General features: G+C 34.2%; 1 protein-coding gene across 1 annotated transcript; it reads right to left on the reverse strand.

The window, feature by feature from the left end:
- Positions 1-131: 131 nt before the first annotated feature.
- LOC128036964 (disease resistance-like protein DSC1) lies at positions 132-19,466 on the reverse strand. The gene is made up of 4 exons (XM_052627309.1): positions 19,382-19,466; positions 2,663-3,247; positions 1,904-2,572; positions 132-779 (listed from the first exon to the last, which is right to left on the reverse strand). Exons 2-4 carry the CDS (start codon positions 3,218-3,220, stop codon positions 588-590), a joined length of 1,419 nt encoding a protein of 472 aa, XP_052483269.1. The 5' UTR covers positions 3,221-3,247; positions 19,382-19,466; the 3' UTR covers positions 132-587.
- Positions 19,467-21,456: the final 1,990 nt, after the last annotated feature.

A 21,456-nucleotide genomic window follows, 5' to 3' on the forward strand; every position in this document is an offset into this window, starting at 1 on the left:
TCAAATCTCTTTAATATATTTTCAATATAGTATAGTATATGAGCATGAAGGAGAGAACTAGATCCAATTTCCCTAAGCAATTTTTCTATACATTTCCTTTGTTTCCAAATGAAAGCAGGCACGTGTGGAAATTGGGGGATGACAGATGTTGTCTCCATGAAGAATCCAAGAAAGAGTCCACAAAGTGGAGCCTACAATAATTGTAAGTAATAATTCAAAAGTTAAAATTTTGAGTAAAAGTCCCCAAATTTTTATTAACTTTACAAACAGATCCTAATGTGTTCCTAATATCTTGGGACAGGTGGTAGCCAGTCAATGGCCACCCTTCTGCACCAGTACACCTACCTCAGCACCTACAGGTATCTTCCGCAGCACAAAATGCCAATTCCTTTTGTTGCACTGCAAGCACACACAACATGCTCCACTGATTTCTGTTAATAAAATCAATCTACAAAATTCAAGCCGGGTAGGTTAGCAATTCTGTGTTTGGAGGCAACAATAGCAGCAAATTTCATCTCTGAGCTAACCCAGGGGCCTTTTCACCATTCTCTCTCTATCACTCGAGGCTCCCATCTTCACCACCAACATCACCAATACACCCGGGCTTCATCACTCTCATCTTCCATTACCGACCGCCATCCCAAACAGCTCCCCCTCACCTTTGAACCTCCCAAAACAACAACCTCATTGCCCTCAAGCTCGTAGGTGTGGAAATTGGGGGATGATAAATGTTCTCTCCACGAAGATTCCAAGAAAGAGTTCACAAATGAACCTAAACTCTAAAATTCAAAAAAAAGTAAACTATAAAAATAGTCACTTTTATTTGCCGCAAATTATATTTTAGTCATTTATGTTTGAAATGCTACGTTTTAGCCACTTACATTATCGTTTTGTTACGAACTCTTCAGTTAAGTTCCGTTATCTCCCTAGTGACAATCCTACGTGGCAATCCAAATGGGTTTCAAATGACAACTTGGATTTCCAACTAGGATGAGAATAATTTTTTCAGTTAAAATGAAAAGGAAAACTAAAAAGAAAAAAGAGATGAATGATTTTTCTTTTCCAGTTCAACATGTAATTAATTTAAAATTTTTAATTAATTAAATTTATTTAATTAAAAACCTATTGTTGTACCAATTAGACATCCAAGTTGGCATTTAAAACCCATTTGGACTGCCACGTAGGATTGCCGTTAGGGAGGTAACAAAGCTTAATGGTAGAGTGACCACTTTGTAACAAAACGATACGCAAGTGACTAAAACATAACATTTCAAACATAAGTGACTAAAATGTAATCTGAGTGAAACAAAAGTGACTATATTTGTAGTTTACCCAAAAAAAGTCAATCATAATTTAAAAAATTATATAATATTAAAATACATAAATTTTTTAAAAATAGAAAAATCATAAACATAAAGAAGAATTTTAAATGGTCTAAAAATACTATGTTATCAACATTTAGGATATGCATAGAATATGAGCTCATGTTGAATATGTGTATAAATAAAAATTTAAAATTTTTATATATAAGAAGGATTATATCTCATAAGCAAATAAGTTTACATAGATGTCTAAAAAATATAAACTGAAGAGTTGGAATAATGTTATTTGTACTTCAAGCCATCAAATTTAAATGATACTTTATTAGAAGGAATTAAATCTATTTAAGTACTATTAACTATTTATAATTAATCTTCTAAATATATAAAAACAGTTTTGATTGATTAAATTGAATACATAAGTTGATCTCCAATAAAAATAAGTAGCTAAAATTTTAAAATGTTTTGGCATATAATGGAAGGATCATATCGCATATGCAAAACAAGTCTAGAATAATTGTTCAAATGAAATACAAGATGTGTAAAAAAAAAATTAATAGGACAAAGTTGGTTAAGTAGTTTACCACAGTTAATGCTTCTCTCTTGATTTTTCGTTTCATGTGAGAAGTGCTACCTACTGATCCATGGTTTTGAGCAGAGTGTTGGTGGATGTGTTCAAAATTTGGAGAAGATTGAGTGGTATGGCACTGCAACTCTTTCATTTCTTCCAAATCTTTCTCATACACTATTCTAACACCACACTTCTTCACCTTAACACAACGGTCATTTGGTTCAAATTTGGAATTGAAACACAACTGAAGCTTATCGCCTGTTTGATCTAAGCAATCTGCTGTCCATAAATTATTGGTTTCACAGTCACCATATTTATCCTCCAAGGAAATTGGATATAATTCATCACGCAGAAAATAACGAAGAAAAAGGTGATCTTTCATTATGAGCTTGTGAAAGCTTCGACCTACCCACCCGAGGCTCCAAAAAATTCGTCGACAATTTCTACCTCGAAAAATAGATCCATCACAGTAAAGCATCTTATTCCTTGAAGCACCATTATCGACAAAAATGCAGCAACAAGCAACTCCAATCCATTGACTATCTTTCCGAAGGTTGATAGGTAGGGGTATCTTAATTGAAGAGTCACTTTTTTGTTGGCTAAACCATTCTGGGATTTCACTTCCGGGCATCATAATATCAACGATGCTACTATGAAAACAATCTCTTGGATATCGAACCGCCTGCAAAATTAAACACAAGTCGTTTGGTAACTAAAACCATAAATTCTCAAGTATGAGATTTTCTAAGGGAGAAAAAATAGATTAATTGACCTTAATATGTTCTTTCAGCAGTGTTAATGCATTGATTTTCTCAGCCAATTTGAAGCAGTTAATGGCACTAATTTCATCACCACCCGCTAAATTGCATACTTTTGATGGACTTGCAACTACTTCAAGTGAAGAACAATCATCTATTATCATATATCTTATACTTGTTGGTAGCTCAGGCAATGATTTAAGCATCTTGCAACCTGACAATTTAAGCAATTTGAGCCTGGAAAGTTGAGTAAGAGCCAAAGGAAGGGTGATGAAATTCTTACCACTAAGATCAAGACGTAGCAAAGAGTATAGACCAGAAAGATCACTACGAATATCTGCTTCACCAAGAGTGCACATGTTGCAATTTGACAATATAAGCTCTTTAAGCTTGGAGAGTCGAGTAAGAGATGCAGGTATGCTGATGAAATTGTTACCGCTAAGTTCAAGTTCTTCCAAACAGGATAGACCAGAAATATCAGGTGGAATATCTCCTTCACAAAGATTGCAGTCCCTTAGATTCAACTCTCTTAATGAACTCAAACCTGACAACAAAGGCAACATCCGAGCCATGGGATTCGTCCTTCTTCCTTGGATTACCTTGACAAGAGAAGGCAAATTTGGTAGTAACTTATATGATGGTCCTTGCGCCCATTGAAAGACAGAACTTTAAGATTTTAAATTGAAAATGAAGGATGGTGGTTCTGTTATGGCTGTTTCACTCAAGTCGAGCTCTTCCAAAACTTTGCTTGCTGCAAATTCTCCGATAAATTTTCCACTCTATAACAACCGGAAAGATCTAGAGTTTTAGGCGTTCCATTTTCCTTCAACATCCGGAAACCTTACAAGATTTGAGCAACCCAAAAGAATTAATGTTTCAAGAGATTCCATTCCAGTTTTGGTTGGAAGAGTCCTAAGACTTTTGCAATCTCTTAAATTCAAAAGTTTAAGGCTCCTAAGCACCCCGATTGATGGATGAACATCCACTAATTTGGTACAACCTTCCAAAATCAAAACCTCAAGATTTGATGCTGTTGTGAAGTCTGGTGTCTTGATCAGGTTTTGAGACCCTCTGAGGTTCATTATTTTCAAGTTAAACAAGGGCTGTTGAAGACCATAATAAATTAGAAACAAATGAGAAAACATAATAATGCTCATTTTTGTTTTTTTGTTTTACCTTAATCAAAGTTTAATAATTTATATTAAAATAAGCTAAAACACAAGGATAAGATGAGTTAATTCTTACTCTATTTCCCTTCCATAGTTGTTGAATGTGACTATATGGTAAAAGAAGTGCGACAAGGTTATCCGGTTGAAAGCTTGAAGGCAAGTTTCTTAAAGGGTATCCTGTCCAATCTAAAAGTCGTAGGTCATTAGAAAGATATTTGAGATCATCATCACAATTTGAAAGGCAAAGCACTTTAAGCAATCTCAATTTTTTCATCTTCAAGAAGGTATCCACACTCAAATTGAGTATCTTGTTCGATTCCCTAATATCCATGAGCAAAACAAAAATGAGCTTCAAAATATACAAAAACATTCAATATCTAAAAGAAATGTTACATCAATATTGTTTTTTAAGTACTCGTATCCAATACTTATATCTAATGCATATTCGTATATGGGTATTAAGATATGATCCTTTAAGAACCTTTTAAATATGTGAATAAAAACAATTTTAAATATATTTTTTAACATAGCCATATTAAAGAGATACTTATATCTAATAATCCCATCCGATGTTAAATTACCTAATCCTAAAAATTGAATTAATATGTTGATTTATATTCGGTCCATAAACAAAGCATAATTTACAAGTTAATGAACCAAACAATGACACATAATTAAAAATGAAACTATTTTCATTAAAAAATTTCGATGACATGTTATAATCTAATTCGTTGATATACACTTTTATGGCTGTTTCACTTAAATCGAGCTCTTCTAAAACTTCGCTTGCTGCAGATTTTCTGGTAAATTTTCAACTCTATAACCAGAAAGATTAAGAGTTTGTAAACATTTCATTTTCCCATCGATATCTGGAAATCTTTGAAGGTTTGAGCAACACGAAAGAATCAATGTTTCAAGGGATTTCACTTCAATTCTGGTTGGAAGACTCCTAAAACTTTTGCAGTCTTTGAAATTCAAAAGTTTAAGCCTCTTAAGCACTCAAATGATGGATGGACATCTACAATTTTAAAGTCTAGGGTATTGATCAGGTTTTGGGACCCTTTAAAGTTGATCACTTTCAACTAATATATTGGCTGTTGAAAACCATACTTAAAAGCAATAAAAAACATAAAACCAAACCTCAATTTTGTTTTATATTCTTATCATTGTTGACACCATTTTTTTTGATAAAATGGGGTCAACTCGGTTTAAAATGACGAATGTAAGTCACCACTAATCTTTTTTGATGAGGTGTGATCGGGCCCTCGAAAAATAGTTATTTTAATAAACGATTTGAAAAACAATGATTTTGGTCCACGATAAAAAAGAAAATGGGTTCAGAATCGGTTCGCAATTGACGAGGATTAACACCTTCGTAACGCCCAAAATTGGTATCTAGTGATTAATTAGTGTCTTAGCGTCGAAATTGAAAATTTTGAAGAGTTAAAAAAAAAGAAAAATAATACGATCCTTTTATCAAAATTTTGAAAAATTTAAAAGGAGAAGCATATTTCAAGTTAATCGAGAAGAAGAATTACGTCCATGAAGTTAGGACACAATGTCTAAAATTCCCGATCACGAGAATGAAAGCGAAAAATTTATTTATTTTGAAAGAGTTCGATTATCTCGGGTTTAAAAAGAGATCATGTCCGTGATTTAGAACACGATCTTTTATTAATTCGAGAACATTTAAAAACTTTGTTTGAAATGATTCGTGTGTTGGAATTTTTCGAAATCGAAACCCATAAGTTAGGTACGACTTTCTTGAGTTTCTAAATCTGTAATGTTGTCTTATTTTAAAATTTTCCTTTTTGAATTTAAGTAAAATTAATGTAATATAACAATATGTAAGTTTAATTTATGCAAATATTGTGTGAAGGCAAACAATTATTTCATACAATGTATAGTACAATAATAATGAAATAACATAAAATAACTATATTAGTAGAATATTTAAAGGGTAAATAATAAATTATAAAATACAATAATAATCATGACGTAATTATAATAATAATCACCAAATAATAATAACAATGACCATATTAATTACTATTCTAATACTAGAAATATAAAATGAATTAAACACTAATAATAATGATAATAATAATGAAATGTATCAATAAAGGAATAAATAACAATATAAATTCTAAACACAAGAAAAGTAAGGAAATTGATAAATACATGAATGCATAAATAAATAAATAAAACAGAACGAAAAGAATAAATAAATAAATAAAGCTTGAAATTAAAAGGATAAAGAATCAAATTGAGGTTAAAATAAACTTTGGAGTAAAAATATAAAAAATGGATAAATAAATATAAAAGGAATTGGATCGAAATTTGAATCGACTTTAAAGGTATAAATTACAAATAAAAAACGAAAGGGCCAACGAAATCTACTGAAAAGGGCGAGGACTATATGGGAGATTATTCCGTCCTTTAGAGTGCACCGTTCCGTTGGACGAAAAGAAACAAAATGAAATTATACCGCAAAATGTAAAGAAAAAATTTTAGGACTAAATTGCAAAGCCTCACAAAAGTAGAAGGACCACATCGCAAATAGCCCTTCACAATGAAACGCGAATCACGAGGCCAACAAGTCAAATCACGTCGGGCCAAACGACGTCGTTTTGGCACACCTTATGTCAAAACGCGTCGTTTGGCACCTGCTAATGTCAAAACGACGTTGTATAAGTATCATTATTTAACTTAAATTTTTTCTAAAAAATCATTTTACAAAGTTTTAAAAAAAATTCAAAACTTCTCTCTCTCTCTCACATGTCCGGCCCTTAAGTTAAGCCCTTTGCCGCTGCTCCATGGCGATGCTGAGTCATGTAACGGGCTTTTCCCTCACTTCACGGCGTCCTCAAGGCTAGGCCTTATCAACTGTGGGGCCGAGAAAAAGAAAAACCTCCTGTTCGACTCGGTGACGTCGAAGATGGGCTCCGTACGGTTTGAGCAAGCAGTATCTTACCTTTTCTCATTTTGTTTCGTTTTTGTTAAAAGGGTCGTAAAATAAACAAACATAAAAAATAAAAATAAAGAAAAATACAATAACGTAAAAAAATAAAGCAGTTAAACTGGAGTGAACTTTTTTAAAGCTTTTGCTCCTTTTTCATTAACGGTCGTAAAAAAATGAATATATATATAGAAGTGGTGCTCGACTTTATAGCCGATTTGTTTCCATTTTTCTATTATTTTCTTGCTTGTGTGTTATTTTTCTCCTGGGTGATTGATAGGCGCCAGGTCGACATGACAGTGGCAGGACATCTTGTGGTGGCGGTTGGTAGGTCAAGGTTAGAAGACCCTAGGTGCGACGCACCTAGGGCTAGGGTTCAGACTCCACCTTTTTTTTGCATTGGGCCATTTAATGTGTTGGATTTAGTTAGGTTAGGGGTATTGATGAGTCTTTTGGTTTGGGCCCAGGTTGTAATTGGGTTTTGGGTAGATGTGGGTAATTTGGTTTATTTGGTCTTGGCAATGCAAAATGGGTCGTAAGCTACCCTCTTGCTCGTTGTCGTTATGAGAATAGAGCAAAGACTAAGGAAGACCAATTTGCTGGTCTCACCAAGTCCCACTTCTTTGACTCTTCTTCAAAGCCTTATTCCAATCACTGTGTCCTATCGCTTCAATCCACTCACTGCACTTCTTGTAGCTTCAATCTTCGCAACAACTTTAAGGGACGAGGTTTTGGTTTTAGTCTACTCCACTACTCCCTGCGACCTCGGGGAGATAAGGTTTGATATGATCAAATTTAATCAAACCCTCTACAACTTTAAAGGTATAGGATTCATCGTTTAATCCGCTCCCTTGCAACTTAGGAGATAGGATTAATAGCTTGATGCTTCAACGCAACCGGGAAGTAAGGCTTATTTTCAACCACTTACGGCAATTTCAAAGGAAGGTTTGTGGCTTAAATCGCTCTCTTGCAACGGAGATAAGATTTGTGGTCTTTAATTTGTTCCATGCAAGCTAGAGGATAAGGTTTGATATGATCTACTCTGATAACAGGAGAGATAGGATCAGTAACTTATAGCTTCAATCTTCCACCGCAACGAAATAAGATTCATTATCTTTAGTCGCTCCACGCAACTTCGGGAGATGAGATTTGTAGTTTCAACGACTGTTCTCAGGACGCATAACCCATGAACTCTTGTTTATGCCTAAATGATTAGGATGTCATTATCAAAATGAATCAAATGCTCCTAATTAGATGCATTTAAATCGGATGCATTCGACATACATGATGAGTTGCCCTTGAATGGATACTTGATGAGGTTCCTATTGCACGAACACACAGTTAGTATATATTATCAAAGTTGGAATCATCTTGTGTGGCATCCGAAAATCGAAGCAAGAAAATCAAGAATTCGGGGTAGCCCAACACACTGAGAGAAATTAAAATAAAAAACACGTACTCGTGGTTTTGTTCGCTACGGAACAGGAGCATTATTTTGCATAGAGCTTTCAACACCAACAAAATTAGCATTAGGCCCAAGTTTTTGAATAGCATCAACCTGTCCACTATTCAGCCCATTAATCTACCTACTAAGAGGCCCAACAGACTGGCCTGCATGCAGCCCAAATTGTTGCACATCATGCTCCCGCTAATAGGACTAAAACACTTACTATTAGTTGACCCAAAATAATGCCCAGTATTCTGCCCAAAAACCTGACTAGTCTTCTACCCATGAACCGACCTAAAAACCTGACCAGCATTTGGTCCAAGACACTACCCACGAATCTGGCCTGCATAATGGGGCCTGTGTGCAACCGAGGAAGGCAGCCCAATGTGTTGTACAGAACACTGGCCCACAGCATGCCCAACACGCCTTTCAAAGAAATCAAACGGGCCAACAGATCCAAACCACTGTCCATTTGTGTCTTCTGCAAACTCAACCAATAGCCAGTTTCACCAAAATTCGTAGCTTGCAGTTGTGGTGGATATTCACTCCGACTTTGAAAAGACGACCAGTCTCTCAAAGGTCACCAGATCCAAAACCTTGTTGTCTATTATGCGTAGACGGTGAAAACCTCACCGTGGTAGAAGCATTCAGACTATCGTAAGATTAAAGCGATAGAAGCATTGCTGCACCATGTGATCGAACCTATTACAGATTTGGCACTGCATGAGCGAACAGAAGCCACGCTCTTGCAAACCTACTGTCACACGGCCTCCACGCATCACGTGAAACAGAATCAACGATCGCAGCAACATTACGCGTTTCAACAGGATGAGCATGGATGGGAACCTCACGCGCCACTTGCAGCTGTTTACTTTCAAATTCCGAGAACCTCGACCAAACGCAGAAAGGAAGAGCTCCGTCAAGAACAAAGCCAAGGTTAGTACGATATCAAAATCCGATGAGAGCCCAGCCAAAATGACTTCCACCTTTTTAGCTTCTGACACCACCGATCCAGAGCTGTAAGTAAGGCACAGGTATTTTCTATCTTCGCAATATATTCTGTGACAGTTAACTCACCCTTCTTTGTAGAATGAAGATCATGCTTGATGCGAGAAATTTTCACACTAGTTGACGCAGCAAAAAGACGATTTGCGGTGCTCTAGATGTCACACGCAGATTGAGTAGAGGTAAAACATGACAAAAGTGACGAACTAATCGTACTTAGGAGCCAAGAAGCTAATAGCTTATCCTGTTGATTGAATGTAGCCACTTCTGGATTCAGAATAAGAGCACCTTCTGGAGACGCAATAAATCGAGACAAAGCAGACAGCGTACCTTCCAAGAAACCTTGCAGCTCATATCCTCTATTATCAATCGGATATGTTGCTGCCATTGAACAAAGTTTTCTCCTCTAGTTTCACCGTGTCATGACGGGGAAAGATTGGACCAAGCGTTGACCAGAAAACGTCGGACTCATAGGATCAGCAAAGTTACAATCGGCTGATGGTGCCATAACACAACAACGGAAGCACGTACCAGGACTAGGTGACTGATACCATATAAGATACTACTCGAAATATGTATAAACAGAAAAGTGAAGTATAAAAGAATTCTTTAGTCTTATGCTATCTTGTTGAATGAATACACTGATGAGGTTTTATACAAATATGATAACCAACTGTCTAATGAACTGCTTAACAGATTTTGTAACAACCTATCAAACTAACCATCGTAACAACTGTTTAACACTCACGTACAAAAGATTTTCTAATTGAATATTAGTGCATACTTTATATTCATATTTGAATAAATATTAAAATAAATGTCTAAACATAAATATTTTATAAAAAATATAAACTGAGGAGTTGGAATAATATTATTTGTATTTCAAGTCGTGAAATATAAATGATACTTTATTAGAATGGATTAAATCTATTTAAGTACCTTTAAGGATTTATATTTAATCTTTTAAATATATAAAACAGTTTGTGATTAAATTGAACATATAAGTTGGTCTCCAATAAAATAAAATGATTTTTAACTCGGTTGAAATTATGATCGATCCTTATTAAAGGACTCTCATTTATCATTACTTGCTTCGTCTCCATTTTGTCTCACAATTTTGTTTTAATTTGCTTCATCTTCAACCTATAAATAAAATATAGATGTAAGTGAATATATATAGTGGAAATAAAATTTTAATAAAAAAAGGTGAAACCAATCAAAATATACACATTCGATAAGTGACTAAAACTTTAAATGGTATAAAAATAATGTTATCAACATTTGAGATATGTATATGTTGAATATGAATATGAATATGAATAAAATTTTTAAAATGTTTTGGCATATAATGGAAGGATCATATCTCATATGCAAAACAAGTCTAGAATAATTGTTTAAATGAAATATAAGATGTGTAAAGAAAATTAATAGGACGAAGTTGGTTAAGTAGTTTACCACAGTTAATGCTTCTTTCTTGATTGCCTTTACAAAATTGAAAATGTTTTGCATCCGTTTAGGCTGCGGCCCTTCTTCCTCTGTTTCCTCGTCGATATCACGTTTTCGTTTTACAAGGGAAGTGCTACCTGCGGATCCATCGTTGTCAGCAGAGTGATGATGGATATGTTCAAAGTTTGGAGAAGATTGAGTGGTATGGCACTGCAGCTCTTTTATTTCTTCCAAATCTTTCTCATACATTATTCTAACACCACACTTCTTCACCTTAACACAACGGCAATTTGGTCCAAATTCGGCATTGAAAGACAACAAGCTCATCGCCTATTCCTGATCTAAGCAATCTATTGTCCATAAATTCTTGGTTTCACATTCACCACATTTATCCTCCAAGGAAGATATAATTCATCACGCGGAAAATAACGAAGAAAAGGTGATCTTTCATTATGGGCTTGTCAAGGTATCGACCTACCCACCGGTTTCTCCGATCAATTGGTCGACAATTTCTACCTCGAAAAATAGATGCATTACATCCGATAGCCTCGATATGCCTTGAAGCATCATTATTGACAAAATGCAGCAGAAAGCAACTCCAATCCATTGACTATCTTTCGGAACGGGTATCTTAATTGATTTGTCACTTTTTGTTGGCTAAACCATTCTGGGATTTCACTTCCGGGCATCATAATATCAAAGATGCAACTATCAAACCAATCTCTTGGATATCGAACCCCTGCAAATAAAACACAAGTCGTTTGGTAACTAAAACCATAAATTCTCAAGTATGAGATTTTGTAAGGGAGAAAAAAGAGATTAATCGACCTTAATATGTTCTTTCAGCAGTGCTAATGCATTGATTTTCTCAGCCAATTTGAAGCAGTTAATGGCACTAATGTCACCACAACCCGCTAAATTGCATACTTTTGATGGACTTGCAACTACTTCAAGTGAAGAACAACCATCTATACTCACAACTGCTATACTTGATGATAGCTCAGGCAACGATTTAAGCATCTTGCAACCTGACAATTTAAGCAATTTGAGCCAAAAATTATTACCACTAAGATCAAGACTTATTAAAGAGGATAGACCAGAAAGATCACTATGAATATCTGCTTCACCAAGAGTGCACACGTTGCAATTTGACAAGTCAAGAACATTAAGCTTTGAGAGTCGAGTAAGAGATGCAGGTATGCTGATGAAATTGTTACCACTAAGATTAAGATAACTCAAAGAGGATAGACCAGAAATATCACTATGAGTATCTGCTTCACCAAAAGTGCACATGTTGCAATTTGACAATATAAGATTTGCAAGCTTCGAGAGTCGAGTAAGAGATGCAGGTATGCTGATGAAATTGTTACCACTAAGATCAAGTTTTTCCAAACAGGATAGACCAGAAATATCACGTGTAATATCTCCTTCACAAAGATTGCAGTCCCTTAGTTTTAGCTCTCTTAAAGAACTCAAACCTGACAACAAAGGCAACATCCGAGGCACGGGATTCGTCCTTCTTCCTTGGGTTACCTTGAAAAGAGAAGGCAAATTTGGTAGTAACTTATATGATGGTCCCTTGCATCCATTGAAAGACAGAACTTTAAGATTTTTCAATTGAGAAATGAAGGATGGTGGTTCTTTTATGGCTGTTTCACTCAAGTCAAGCTCTTCCAAAGATTTTGCTTGCTGCAAATTCTCCGATAAGTTTTCCACTCTATAACAACCGAAAAGATCTAGAGTTTTTAGACGTTCCATTTTCCCATCAATCTCCGGAAACCTTACAAGACTTGAGCAACCTGAAAGAATTAATGTTTCTAGAGATTCCATTCAATTTTGTTGGAAGAGTCCTAAGACTTTTGCAATCTCTTAAATTCAAAAGTTTAAGGCTCTTAAGCACTCCGATTGATGGATGAACATCCACTAATCTGGTACAACCTTCCAAAATCAAAACTTCAAGATTTGGTGCTGTTGTGAAGTCTGGTGTCTTGATCAGGTTTTGGGACCCTTTGAGGTTCATCATTTTCAACGTATACAAGGGCTGTTGAAAACAATAACAAATTATAAACAAATGAGAAAACATATATATAATGCTCTTTTTTTTTACCTTAATCAAAGTTTAATTATTTATATTAAAATAAGCTAAAACACAAGGATAAGATGAGTTAATTCTTACTCTATTTCCCTTCCATAGTTGTTCAATGTGACTATATGGTAAAAGAAGTGCGACAAGGTTGTCCGGTTGAAAGCTTGAAGGCAAGTATCTTAAAGGTATCCTATCCAATCTAAAAGTCGTTCTTTAGAAAGATATTTGAGATCATTACAATTTGAAAGGCAAAGCACTTTGAGCAATCTCAGTTTTTCATCTTCAAGAAGGTATCCACACTCAAATTGAGCATCTTGTTGATTTCCTAATATCCATGAACAAAACAAAATGAACTTCAAAATATACAAAAACATTCAATATCTAAAAGAAATGTTGCATTGATATTGTTTTTAAGTACTCGTATCCAATACTTATATCTAATGCACATTCGTATAAGGGTATTAAGATATGACCTTTAAGAACCTTTTAAATATGTGAAAAAATAATTTTTAAATTTTTTGAATATACCCATATTAAAGAGATACTTATATCTAACAATCACATCCGATGTTAAATTACCTAATCCTAAAAAATTGAATTAATATGTTGATTTATATTTGGTCCAAACAATACATAATTTACAAGTTAATGAACCAAACAATGATACATAATTAAAAATAAAATCATTTTATTAAAAAAATTTGATGACATGTTATAATCTAATTAGTTGATATCGCTTTTAGTACATTAAATATATACCATTAATATTCACAAAAATATACCATTAATATTTCAAAAATACATACATTTCTTTTTGATTCTTTTAAAAAGTAAATATGTTGCTAGATATATAATTTCATAATTAAACATTGAAATATTGAATGTCAAAAGTTTTGATATAGTTTTTTATCATATTGAAAATAATAATTATTTACAGTACATAGATATAAGTTTATGTGTGCCTTCTTACCTTTTATTATCGATAATTATACCTTCAATCATTTCGTAGCCTAAAAGATCAAAATGGACACTAAGAAAATAAAATAAATGGTGAATAATGGAGGATAGAAAAGAAATAGTATGCAACTTTTGTTGAATGACTTACAGTGTTTTTGTTAGGACATGATGGACGTCCCTTTCCTCCCACTGCAACGCGTTTTCGGAGTTCATCAACACATTTTCTTTAACAATTGTTCTTCCCATTTCTTGCAACAATTCATGCATATTCAAATATTTGTTGTGTTTATTAACTTTACGAGAGATTTTTAATGAGAACATCAATTCGATATCAGGAAAAAACTCACAACCATCCAATACTTTAATTACAAAATCTTTCTTCTCCCGTTGAAGAAGCATGCTATATCTAAAAATATTCTTCTCCCTTTCTTCCAGTCCATCAAAACTGATTCAAGTTTATCGAGAATTTCTTTATTAGAATCTCTTTAAGTCTTTCAATCGCACTTCTCCATTGAGTCGCATCTCTACCGCACAAAAAGGAACCCAAAACTTCAAGAGCTAAAGGAGTCCACCAGCATAATTTACAACATGTTTAGAAAGCTCAATGAAATCATCTTTCTGCACTGTATCACTAAAAGCTTTCAGACTGAAAAGTTGAAGCGCATCTTTGGGATTCAATGTTGTGGGCTCATACATATCATCAACTGGCCAAGACCGAAGCAAATGTTCTTCTCTTGTTGTTACAACGATTCTACTTCCTAATCCGAACCAATCGTGCCTTCCTACCAAGCATTTTAAGTGTTGTATGTTATCAACATTATCAAGAACAACAAGAACCTTTTGTGAGACAACCTATGGCTAATTATGTCACTCCTTCATGAACATCGAAAAGTTGAAGCATTCACCATGAAAGATCTGTGAAAGAAGTTGTTTCTGTAAAGAAACTAGCCCGCATTTGTCTGAAACTTCTCGAATATCAGAAATAAAGCTTTTACCTTCAAAATGAGGTGACATTTGAGTGTAAGCAACTCTTGCGAGTGTCGTTTTACCGATGCCACCCATTCCGCAAATTCCTATAACGCGGACATCATCTTCCCCAATGTTTATTTTCAAATATAAATCCTCCAAGCGTTCACTAATTCCAACCAAGTCGCTATGAGTAGCTGGATATGTCTGACATAGTTTTGCTGATATCTTCTTGACAATGTCTTTAATAAATTCTGATTCATGCCTAAAGAAAAAGAGAGGAAAATTTAATGTTTTGAATAAAACTTTGTTGATATGTTTCAAATAAACTTTCTTTTTCAATGAATCATCAAACATAATATAGTTTGGAAGCAAACAAGAACCAAGAATAAGAAAGCAAGATCTGTTGCGTAGCCAGAATACAAAGTTTGCTCTTTTATTGAAATATGACACTTTTCAATTAAACACATAGGATTAGAAAGAAAAAAGATATACATATATATGCAAAAACTAGAAAATAAAGAAGAAAAGAAGGAATTACCTTTTATTTAAATGCCATCCCTTGATTCCAGCCACTTGAATTAAAGCATTTCGCCATCTTTGGATCTTCTCACTATCTTCTTTGTATCTCTTTTATGTCTGGCAAAGGCTTCTTCCACTTTCTCTTTTGTTTCTTAAATCAGATGGACCAACATGGTAAAAATTGGAAACACTTTATGGCCGTCGTTGTTATGTTGTTTAACAATCTCAGCAAGCTCCTCCAAGCACCAACTTGAAAAGGCATAGGTTTTTGCAAAAACGATTATCGAGCACCATGATTGCTGAATTGCTTTAAAGAGTTCAGGTGCGATCTCTTCGCCGGCCTCCAACTTGGGATCATCTCTAAAAGTGACAATCCACGCCTCTTTAGAGCATTGTAGAGATGATCTGTGAAGTTGTTGCGAGTATCTTCACCTCTAAAACTCAAGAAAACATCATATTTTTTTTAGAAATGGACGAGGAAGTTGAAGGTAACGACAACATGAGGATGTATGAGAAGAAAAAGATATCTCAATCTTGTGTTCAAAATCAGAAAATAATGAATATATGAGGAAAAACATATGAAAAATAGAAGAGGGCCGGGTGATATGTTCTTTTCATGAAGGTGAGAGTTAAAAATGTTGGACGGTTTGTATTTTATGAACTTAACAATGAAAGATAATAATTAAAAACATTACTTTTCGAAATGAGGGACTAGGTGTGGAAATTCAGGGTTATAGATGTTTCGGAAAGACTCCAAGAAGGTGAGAGTAGACAAAATGAAAGGGAGTGGTGTGGAAATTCAGGGTTATATATGCAATATTTTTACACATATAAAACCAATTATTATTAAGTAATAAGCATAGTGATTTTTTCCATTTCCTTAATCTTAAAACCAATTTTGAGGCATTGATGAGCATTAAACTTGTCCCTTTAATGATATAAGCATCACCTAATGTACAATCCTTGTCAAATCTCTTTAATATATTTTCAATATAGTATAGTATATGAGCATGAAGGAAGAACTAGATCCAATTTCCTAAGCAATTTTTCTATACATTTCCTTTGTTTCCAAATGAAAGCAGGCACGTGTGGAAATTGGGGATGACAGATGTTGTCTCGAAGAATCCAAGAAAGAGTCCACAAAGTGGAGCCTACAATAATTGTAAGTAATAATTCAAAAGTTAAAATTTTGAGTAAAAGTCCCCAAATTTTTATTAACTTTACAAACAGATCCTAATGTGTTCCTAATATCTTGGGACAGGTGGTAGCCAGTCAATGGCCACCCTTCTGCACCAGTACACCTACCTCAGCACCTACAGGTATCTTCCGCAGCACAAAATGCCAATTCCTTTTGTTGCACTGCAAGCACACACAACATGCTCCACTGATTTCTGTTAATAAAATCAATCTACAAAATTCAAGCCGGGTAGGTTAGCAATTCTGTGTTTGGAGGCAACAATAGCAGCAAATTTCATCTCTGAGCTAACCCAGGGGCCTTTTCACCATTCTCTCTCTATCACTCGAGGCTCCCATCTTCACCACCAACATCACCAATACACCCGGGCTTCATCACTCTCATCTTCCATTACCGACCGCCATCCCAAACAGCCCCCTCACCTTTGAACCTCCCAAAACAACAACCTCATTGCCCTCAAGCTCGTAGGTGTGGAAATTGGGGATGATAAATGTTCTCTCACGAAGATTCCAAGAAAGAGTTCACAAATGAACCTAAACTCTAAAATTCAAAAAAAGTAAACTATAAAATAGTCACTTTTATTTGCATAAATTATATTTTAGTCATTTATGTTTGAAATGCTACGTTTTAGCCACTTACATTATCGTTTTATTCTGAACTCTTCAGTTAAGTTCCGTTATCTCCTAGTGACAATCCTCGTGGCAATCCAAATGGGTTTCAAATGACAACTTGGATTTCCAACTAGGATGAGAATAATTTTTAGTTAAAATGAAAAGGAAAACTAAAAGAAAAAGAGATGAATGATTTTCTTTTCCAGTTCAACATGTAATTAATTTAAAATTTTAATTAATTAAATTTATTTAATTAAAACCTATTGTTGTACCAATTAGACATCCAAGTTGGCATTTAAAACCCATTTGGACTGCCACGTAGGATTGCCGTTAGGGAGGTAACAAAGCTTAATGGTAGAGTGACCACTTTGTAACAAAGCGTCATAGTGACTAAAACATAACATTTCAAACATAAGTGACTAAAATGTAATCAGAAACAAACAAAAGTGACTATATTTGTAGTTTACCCAAAAAGTCAATCATAATTTAAAAAATTATATAATATTAAAATACATAAATTTTTAAAATAGAAAAATCATAAACATAAAGAAGAATTTTAAATGGTCTAAAATACTATGTTATCAACATTTAGGATATGCATAGAATATGAGCTCATGTTGAATATGTGTATAAATAAAAATTTAAAATTTTTTATATATAAGGATTATATCTCATAAGCAAATAAGTTTACATAGATGTCTAAAAAATATAAACTGAAGAGTTGGAATAATGTTATTTGTACTTCAAGCCATCAAATTTAAATGATACTTTATTAGAAGGAATTAAATCTATTTAAGTACTATTAACTATTTATAATTAATCTTCTAAATATATAAAAAAGTTTTGATTGATTAAATTGAATACATAAGTTGATCTCCAATAAAATATAAGTAGCTAAAATTTTAAAATGTTTTGGCATATAATGGAAGGATCATATCGCATATGCAAAACAAGTCTAGAATAATTGTTCAAATGAAATACAAGATGTGTAAAAAAATTAATAGGACAAAGTTGGTTAAGTAGTTTACCACAGTTAATGCTTCTCTCTTGATTTTTCGTTTCATGTGAGAAGTGCTACCTACTGATCCATGGTTTTGAGCAGAGTGTTGGTGGATGTGTTCAAAATTTGGAGAAGATTGAGTGGTATGGCACAACTCTTTCATTTCTTCCAAATCTTTCTCATACACTATTCTAACACCACACTTCTTCACCTTAACACAACGGTAATTTGGTCCAAATTTGGTATTGAAACACAACTCAAGCTCATCGCCTATTTGATCTAAGCAATCTGTTGTCCATAAATTATTGGTTTCACAGTCACCATATTTATCCTCCAAGGAAATTGGATATAATTCATCACGCGGAAAATAACGAAGAAAAAGGTGATCTTTCATTATGGGCTTGTGAGCTTCGACCTACCACCCGAGGCTCCAAAAATTAGTCGACAATTTCTACCTCGAAAAATAGATCCTTTACAGCTGATAAACTCCTTATTCCTTGAAGCATCATTATTGACAAAAATGCAGCAACAAGCAACTCCAATCCATTGACTATCTTTCCGAAGGTTGATAGGTAGGGGTATCTTAATTGAAGAGTCACTTTTTTGTTGGCTAAACCATTCTGGGATTTCACTTCCGGGCATCATAATATCAACGATACCACCATCAAAACAATCTCTTGGATATCGAACCGCCTGCAAAATAAAACACAAGTCGTCTGGTAACTAAAACCACAATTTCTCAAGTATGAGATTTTGTAAGGGAGAAAAAAAAATAGATTAATAGACCTTAATATGTTCTTTCAGCAGTGCTACTGCATTGATTTTCTCAGCCAATTTGAAGTAGTTAATGGCACGAATGCTTTCACGACCCACTAAATTGCATACTTTTGATGGACTTCCAACTACTTCAAGTGAAGAACAATCATCTATTGTCACACTTCCTATACTTGTTGGTAGCTCAGGCAACGATTTAAGCATCTTGCAACCTGACAATTTAAGCAATTTGAGCCTGGAAAGTTGAGTAAGAGCCAAAGGAATGCTGATGAAATTCTTACCACTAAGATCAAGACGTAGCAAAGAGGATAGACCAGAAAGATCACTACGAATATCTGCTTCACCAAGAGTGCACATGTTGCAATTTGACAATATAAGCTCTTTAAGCTTGGAGAGTCGAGTAAGAGATGCAGGTATGCTGATGAAATTGTTACCGCTAAGTTCAAGTTCTTCCAAACAGGATAGACCAGAAATATCAGGTGGAATATCTCCTTCACAAAGATTGCAGTCCCTTAGATTCAACTCTCTTAATGAACTCAAACCTGACAACAAAGGCAACATCCGAGCCATGGGATTCGTCCTTCTTCCTGGATTACCTTGACAAGAGAAGGCAAATTTGGTAGTAACTTATATGATGGTCCCTTGCGCCCATTGAAAGACAGAACTTTAAGATTTTTAAATTGAAAATGAAGGATGGTGGTTCTGTTATGGCTGTTTCACTCAAGTCGAGCTCTTCCAAAACTTTGCTTGCTGCAAATTCTCCGATAAATTTTCCACTCTATAACAACCGGAAAGATCTAGAGTTTTAGGCGTTCCATTTTCCTTCAACATCCGGAAACCTTACAAGATTTGAGCAACCCAAAAGAATTAATGTTTCAAGAGATTCCATTCCAGTTTTGGTTGGAAGAGTCCTAAGACTTTGCAATCTCTTAAATTCAAAAGTTTAAGGCTCCTAAGCACCCGATTGATGGATGAACATCCACTAATTTGGTACAACCTTCCAAATCAAAACCTCAAGATTTGATGCTGTTGTGAAGTCTGGTGTCTTGATCAGGTTTTGAGACCCTCTGAGGTTCATTATTTTCAAGTTAAACAAGGGCTGTTGAAGACCATAATAAATTAGAAACAAATGAGAAAACATAATAATGCTCATTTTGTTTTTGTTTTACCTTAATCAAAGTTTAATAATTTATATTAAAATAAGCTAAAACACAAGGATAAGATGAGTTAATTCTTACTCTATTTCCTTCCATAGTTGTTGAATGTGACTATATGGTAAAAGAAGTCGACAAGGTTATCCGGTTGAAAGCTTGAAGGCAAGTTTCTTAAAGGGTATCTGTCCAATCTAAAAGTCGTAGGTCATTAGAAAGATATTTGAGATCATCATCACAATTTGAAAGGCAAAGCACTTTAAGCAATCTCAATTTTTCATCTTCAAGAAGGTATCCACACTCAAATTGAGTATCTTGTTCGATTCCTAATATCCATGAGCAAAACAAAATGAGCTTCAAAATATACAAAAACATTCAATATCTAAAAGAAATGTTACATCAATATTGTTTTTAAGTACTCGTATCCAATACTTATATCTAATGCATATTCAGTATATGGGTATTAAGATATGATCCTTTAAGAACCTTTTAAATATGTGAATAAAAACAATTTTAAATATATTTTTTAACATAGCCATATTAAGAGATACTTATATCTAATAATCCCATCCGATGTTAAATTACCTAATCCTAAAAATTGAATTAATATGTTGATTTATATTCGGTCCATAAACAAAGCATAATTTACAAGTTAATGAACCAAACAATGACACATAATTAAAAATGAAACTATTTTCATTAAAAAATTTCGATGACATGTTATAATCTAATTGTTCTTTCCTTTTTTTCTTTCTTTTTTCTTCTTCTCCTTTCCTTTTCTTTCCTTCTTTTTTTTTTCTTTCCTCTCCTTTCATTTTCTTTCTTTTTCTTTCTTTCTTTCTTCTTCTTTCCCTCTCCTTCTCGTCCCCCCACCCACCAGCCGGCTGGCCCATTATATGGGCAGTGCCGCCCATGGGAATGGCGCCATCGATGCTGCCTATGGGAAAGGTACCTTTGGTGCCGCCCATGGGATACCCTCCACTAAGGTATTGTCACATCGTGCAGCTTTTTTTTGTATTATTTTCGTAATTAAAAAAATATAATATTTTAATTATTTTTTATTTTTTTTGTAATATTTTGATAAAAATCCCGTATATGAGCATAGGGGTGGAAATTAGGGGTCAAAGATGAGCGATGGATGTTGTTTCCAAGAAGGTGATAGTTGGCAAAGTGGAGTCTACTTTAATTACAAGTAATAATTAAAAATGTTGGACGGTTTGTATTTTACGTATTTAATAATTAGCAATGTTAATGGATTGATGTTCTCAGCCAATCTGTAGCAGTCAGTGGCTCTAAGGCAATCAATGCCTGTAGGGCAGGCCAAACCCACTAAATTTAAGATTTTTAGATTGAAAAGTGAAGTATGGTGGCTCTGTTATGGCTGTTTCACTTAAATCGAGCTCTTCTAAAAACTTCGCTTGCTGCAGATTTTCTGGTAAATTTTCAACTCTATAATAACCAGAAAGATTAAGAGTTTGTAAACATTTCATTTTCCCATCGATATCTGGAAATCTTTGAAG

The sequence above is a fragment of the Gossypium raimondii genome, unplaced genomic scaffold (assembly GCF_025698545.1).
Source record: "Gossypium raimondii isolate GPD5lz unplaced genomic scaffold, ASM2569854v1 Contig00131, whole genome shotgun sequence".
Classification (NCBI taxonomy): Eukaryota; Viridiplantae; Streptophyta; class Magnoliopsida; order Malvales; family Malvaceae; genus Gossypium; species Gossypium raimondii.

Bases quoted from the DNA above. Each gene is read 5' to 3' on its own strand.
- LOC128036964 (XM_052627309.1), bottom strand. From the start codon at position 3,220: ATGGCTCGGATGTTGCCTTTGTTGTCAGGTTTGAGTTCATTAAGAGAG. The intron at 2,573-2,662 runs GTCAATTAATCT...TTAATTTTGCAG, and splicing joins TGCTGAAAGAACATATTAAG to GCGGTTCGATATCCAAGAGA. The intron at 780-1,903 runs GTAAACTACTTA...TTTGAATTTTAG, and splicing joins AGAGAGAAGCATTAACTGTG to AGTTTAGGTTCATTTGTGAA.